Raw genomic sequence first — 5,764 nt, 5'->3', positions numbered from 1 at the left:
GGCACGCAACTGCAAGTGTCGCCTCCGATTGTAACTCTTTGTTGTTTTTTGGGGAGGAGGGCAGTTGCATGTCTGCCAATAGGCACGCAAGTGCAAGTGGGCCACTAACTGTAATTGCAACTCATTTTTTGTTCCACGGGAGTGAGATAGTTGCATGTCTCCTACTAGTCACGCAATTGCAAGTGTCACCCTCGACTGCAACTGCATGTCTTCAACGCGGCTGCAACTCCGTGTTGTTTTATCGGAAAGGGAGATAGGTTGCATGTCTTTCAATAGGCACGCAGCTGCGAGTGTGTCCCCTGGCTGCAACCGCAACTCAATGGTGTTTTGTCATAGGGGGAAAAGTTGCAGTATGCTACTAGGCACGCAACTGCAAGCATTGCCCCGAGTGCAATTGCATGTCTTCCAACAAACACGCAACTGCAAATGTGCCTTTTGATTGCAACTGCAACTCAGTGGTGTTTTGTTCGCGGGAAGGGAGGCAATTGCAGTTTTCTACTAGGCATGCAACTGCAAGTTTTACCCGACTGCAATTATATGTCTTCGAGGCGAGTGCAACTCTGTTTTGTCAGGGAGGAGGGAAGTTGCATATTCGTTAGCCAACCGCAATTGCATGTCCGTCGTCCATGTGAAAACTATTTTTTCCACTTTTTAAATATTTGTCAGCCAATTTAATTGTTTTTCCTTTTTCAAAATATTTGCAATTAGGTGGCACACACGTCAGCCACATGCACTTGTCCGTCTACCCAGTCGCACACATGTCGGCCACATGCAATTGCATGTCCTCGATCGCACACAATTACATGTGGTTCCCATGCAACTTACTTTTCACCTTTCAAAATAATATTGATATCCAATTACACATTAGTCGGCTGCATATAGTTGCTTATCTATCGGTCACAGATAATTAAATTGTCTTCTTCCTTTAATTTTGTTTGTTTTTCTATTTTTTTACATTAAAGATTGTTTTTGTCATTTAAAAATACAAAATAATTTTTGAAAGAAATGATAAAAGGAAAAAAATAACAAGATGACACGAAAAGAAGGAGAGCATTAAAAAATCTAGCGACAAAATTAAGAGCTACAATGTACTGTGCAGCAATACACCAAACGGAACAATCTTCTAGCAATCTAGTAAAAAGCAAGCACAAATAAAGAAAGAAAAAAAACACATGCACAACAACTGGACGATGACAATACAGCCCAACACCAGCCTATGTGGCAAGCCAACGCAGGCCAACGCAGAACGAACACGAAAACCGAACTCCACACACGCGAACAGAGTTAAACATGGGATCAATTTACATATGACGTCAGTTGACTTAGACTTCGCGAAGTCTAATTATCTAACGATTTATGTGACGAAATTGCTAGCTAGGATGAGCTATTGATTGTTTGCAAAATATTCTAGCAGCTAGCCCTACTTGCTCAGCTCAACATCAGTTCGAAATCAAACACCAAAAAAGCCAAATCGATCAGAAACCGCGCAGAAGATATTGAATAGATTATTGTTCTACCTTAATATTGCAGCTCTAGGCCAAAACTTCTTTTTTCCCTAGAACAATCCAGCTAGACGACCATGGCGATCGAGTCATTTTAGGTGTCTTAGTGGTGCTAGTTCTTCGTAATAGTAGTAATGTACTTTACATGACCAGTCACTACATCTAGCTCACCTAAGAAGCCGTCGTCGTCTACCTTCTTTCCCTAGCAAGAGCTACAGCTACTGCGTGCGCGCCTCCGGTTGTCGTGCGATGGGCGTGTCAACCTCCTATCTTCAGCTGACCTGTTGCTGGTTCCCGTAGACCGGGTACGCGCCGTAGGCAGCAGCGTACATGCCCGGGTCAGGGAACGGTGCCGCGGGGTAGCCGTACCCGTTGTAGAACGGCGAGGGCGCGTAGTACATCCCATTGTTCCACTGGTTGCCGTTGTCACTCCTCAACTGCAAGGAAGAGATGCAGTAGCGTCAGGTTCTTGGGTTATGTTGGCTGCACAATTTTACTGTTTAAGGAGGGAGGGACGGCAACATGAGCATATGACAGTACCTGCTTGTTTGCTGGATTGCGACCCCATGAAAGGCGCACGGTCTGTTTCCCGATGGTGCTCCCGTTTAGCCCTTGCAATGCATCTTCTGCATTCTTTCTGTGAAAGGGAAAAACGTTGACAGCATTAATCGATCGAATTCCATCATGGTGACAGAGCCAATTTAACCAAACAAATATTGTATGTGGGGAGGAACTGAAAAGTATAAAAGTCCATGGCCAATAATCCATACCTCTGAAGAAACTGCACGAACCCGCACTGTTTCCCAACTGGAATCTTCACAGAGGAAATCTCACCATACTGGGAGAAGGTTTGCTTAAGATCATCTTCACTGACATTTGGGTCAAGCCCACCGACAAATACCTAAGGACAATTAATGAGTTAAACAACGATTATAAGAGAAAAGCTATAACGATGTATATTGCATAAGTTACAGCTAATGCATCTGTACTCACAGTTGTGTTTGTCAAATCTCCGTCTGATCGAGCGGATGAACCAGTAGATCCAGAAGTACCTACACCAACATTTTTTCAGGAAACAGAAAAACAGTCACAGCTATGCAAACAACATTAAATGGTTCCTGTAGAATTTTTTATCTAGAAGAATAATGTTAATAGCAATTCACAAGTTCTCAGATTTTATTTGACTAATCAATAATATCCTCTAAAGTATGAACTTATGTCATTATCACAAATACAAACCCACTTTCCAAAAAGGTAGTGCGGAAAATCAGCAAGGCATGAATGCAGAGCAAAAACAGTTTTCTAACATAGATAGTGTTAAGTGTGAACTATATTCTGAACGAATCTCCCTCCCAAACAAATGCTGAATGTAAACAAGTCCAGATGTGTGATAAAGTACAAGTGAAAATTTCAAGTTAAAGTGGCAAAGAGATGCTAAAGAGCAGGGAACTAACTAAAAGTAGTCCCACCTAGAAACCAGAACTTCTACGAATGGTTAAAATCAAAATCATTGGAATCAGCGCTAGCTCGGATGGCTAGAGCTTATGGGTGTAAGCTAGCCCACCCGCATTCGATCCACAGGAAGGTCTCATTTCTACCTAAATAACGAACAGTTAAGGGAGGGAACTTTCCCCTTTAACCACGTTTTAAAATCATTGGAATCTCGCCCCATCAGTAATACAACAGCCAGGCTCATATGTTTGCATATAGGTAGAGGGTTATGTGGATTTAGTTTCAGACTATCTCAAAAGAAAACGTAAATTAACAGGGAAAGAACACAACCAAATCAAGGAACCTCCATTCAGTTGGGCCAATAATTAATTCAGAGCACATAGGAACTGAGAAACTTGTTAACCAACCTGAAGATTTTCTGGGAGTTGCAGGGCCAATCCTCATGGGCCTAGTTGAGCAATACACTCCATTCATCTCGGTCATGGCGTTTGTCTTCTCACTATCATCTCCAAACCGCACAAAGCCATAGCCCTTGGATCTACCAGTGTTAGCATCAATAACAACTTTTGCACCTTTGACAGAGGAGTACCTGCTGGAGAAAGTCTCTAGCAATGCAGTATCATTGACATCAGAGGCAAGATCGCCTACAAATATGGAATGATCTGAAGCAATGTCCGAACGCCTATCCCCCATGCTAAATGATGCCCAGTTTATCCTAAAAGGTTGGTCAGTATTTGGCATTATATGCCCAGCAAAACCATCAAGTACTTTTTCAGCTGCAGCATGACTGTAGAACTCTACAAATCCATATCCTTCTGATTGCCCGGTTTGCTTATTACGAATAACCTTGATTGCGACAACCTACATCATATTCATACACATCAGTACAAGTTTGAGCTTGGATAGTAAGAGCTGTAAATTGCATAAGAAGACACATTGCAATGCAGTCTATGTTCCTCAACTGACTGGACAGTTCAGAATTTCAATTGTCAAGACACAGGCCGGCGAAACAGCCCAGCAAAACGTTCGGTTTAACGCTGCTAAAAACGATGAGCATTTTTGTCCTCATATAAACCCCATGTGTCATCAAGTCTTTTCTCCATTGTTCTGGAGGTGACAACGTCGCACCACGTTTTAGCTGCTACAAAATGATGAAAATGGAAGTGCAGCAAAGACAGACAGTACATGAAACTGGAGCCTATAAAGGAATCGTTTGTAAGCTCAGCTTGATGACATTTACTATGTTAGTGGACACGAAAATGGAAGAGCAAAAGGTGCTACTCCCATTCAAGCAGAAACCCTCATTTTCTATCACAATAGTTGAATATTCAGAGCTCAGTTCTTCTAAAGTGTAAAGCCCTAACTCTAACTGGTTTGAGTGTAGTTTGAGAAAATGTAAATGTCCTCCTTTTCTGCCAAGAAGTAGATCGGCTAGTTTCTACATAGAAGAAGCACGCACCTAATCAGCACATCCCAATCCCCAACGCTGCCAAACTGAAAACGGGCCAATGAGGGGCGAAACAGATGTACGGCCATGGTGCGCCAGGAATCCTGCCGTTACGAGGTAGGCAACCTGGCACATCAGACCAAGCATATCCCCATGACCAGCGCAGGAAAGGATAGGGGGTATCTTGCGTTGCCTCAGCCAATCTAGGGGACTGCGGTTTTCCAGTTTCAGGCCGCAGATCCACGCCTCCCGGGGTGCCCAGCGGTTGCTCGCCCATTTCCTCTTTCCGCACAGTGACCCAATCATTTGTACTGCTGCCCGCGTCTGCGTTCTGCGCTACGCACCGCAGGCCTGCAGCTATAGGCTCTACCCAGTCTTTGTTAAGATCCGCCTCTCTTTCTCTCTCATTCTCTCTCCCCCGACCTCGCGCGACCCGAGAGACGAATCGCGCCTCTGGAACCTGTCGCCATTTTTCGTGGGATGGGGCGTGATTTAACCACACATTCAGTGTATCTCGCGGGCTTGTCACATCCAAGAAAAGGGTTCCTAGTCAGTGGGGTATGCGAAAGGGAGACGGTGTGCCTCTTTTTGGCAGCTTTGGCTCGGGGGCGGCGTGGACGTGGGCGAGATCTGGTGTTGGGGGGGAGGGGGCGTGCTCACCTCGCCGGTGTAGCCGAAGCAGGTGTGGAGGTAGTTCTCGTCCATCCAGTAATGGAGGTCGCCGACCCAGATGGTCTTGTTCTCCTCCTGGCCGGGCTGCGCGGCGGGGGCCGGGGAGCCCATGGCGACGTGCGCCGGGCGCGGCTGCAGCGGCGGGGGCGGCGGCGCGACGGCGTGGAACGGCACGAAGTGCGGCGCGAACTGGTGGGGCGGCGCCGGCGCCATCTGGTGCGGCACCACCATGGCCGCGGCGCCCGGCGGCGCGAACGGCATGGCCACCCAATGGGGCGGCGGCGCCAGCGCCGCCACCGCCGGGAGCGGCGCCGCCCCCACCTGCTGCTGCTTCTGCACGTCGCCCCCGCCGTTGGCCGCCGCTGCCACCGTCGCCGCCTGCATGGTGGCCGCAAAACCAAACCTCTCCGCGCGCGTGCGTGCCCGGGCGCCTCCGACGGAGACAATTTGGAGGCAAGGGGAGGGAAGAAGAGGCGGAGGAGGGTGGAGGAGGGAGGAGCAGTAGCAGCTCGCGGCAGGGGGGAGGGAGGTGGCTAAATAAAGCACGCGGCGGCGGGGGATATGGGGGCGCGCGGGCCGTCCGATGGCGCGCGTGGAGGCGCCCCCGGCCGTCCGTCCCCGGCCTTGACCGGATCCACGTCCGTGTCGGCCTGACCCGGCCCCCGCGGGTTACACGTAGAGTCGTTTCTGA

The 5,764-nt window shown here is 47.9% G+C and overlaps 1 protein-coding gene across 1 annotated transcript; it reads right to left on the bottom strand.

Moving 5' to 3' along the window:
* Positions 1-1,473: 1,473 nt before the first annotated feature.
* Positions 1,474-5,551, bottom strand: LOC119301871 (polyadenylate-binding protein RBP47-like). The gene is made up of 6 exons (XM_037578850.1): positions 5,062-5,551; positions 3,362-3,815; positions 2,496-2,554; positions 2,273-2,403; positions 2,043-2,139; positions 1,474-1,939 (listed from the first exon to the last, which is right to left on the bottom strand). Exons 1-6 carry the CDS (start codon positions 5,455-5,457, stop codon positions 1,775-1,777), a joined length of 1,302 nt encoding a protein of 433 aa, XP_037434747.1. The 5' UTR covers positions 5,458-5,551; the 3' UTR covers positions 1,474-1,774.
* Between the last annotated feature and the right edge of the window lie 213 nt (positions 5,552-5,764).

This window comes from Triticum dicoccoides, chromosome 5A (assembly GCF_002162155.2).
Source record: "Triticum dicoccoides isolate Atlit2015 ecotype Zavitan chromosome 5A, WEW_v2.0, whole genome shotgun sequence".
NCBI classification, from domain to species: domain Eukaryota; kingdom Viridiplantae; phylum Streptophyta; class Magnoliopsida; order Poales; family Poaceae; genus Triticum; species Triticum dicoccoides.
This window is presented reverse-complemented; position numbering and strand designations above follow the sequence as displayed.

Coding starts and splice junctions, on each gene's coding strand:
- LOC119301871 (XM_037578850.1), bottom strand. CDS start 5,457: ATGCAGGCGGCGACGGTGGCAGCGGCGGCCAACGGCGGGGGCGACGTG. Junction 2,555..3,361: donor AACTCCCAGAAAATCTTCAG/GTTGGTTAACAA, acceptor ATGTTGGTGTAG/GTACTTCTGGATCTACTGGT. Junction 1,940..2,042: donor GCAATCCAGCAAACAAGCAG/GTACTGTCATAT, acceptor TCTTCCTTGCAG/TTGAGGAGTGACAACGGCAA.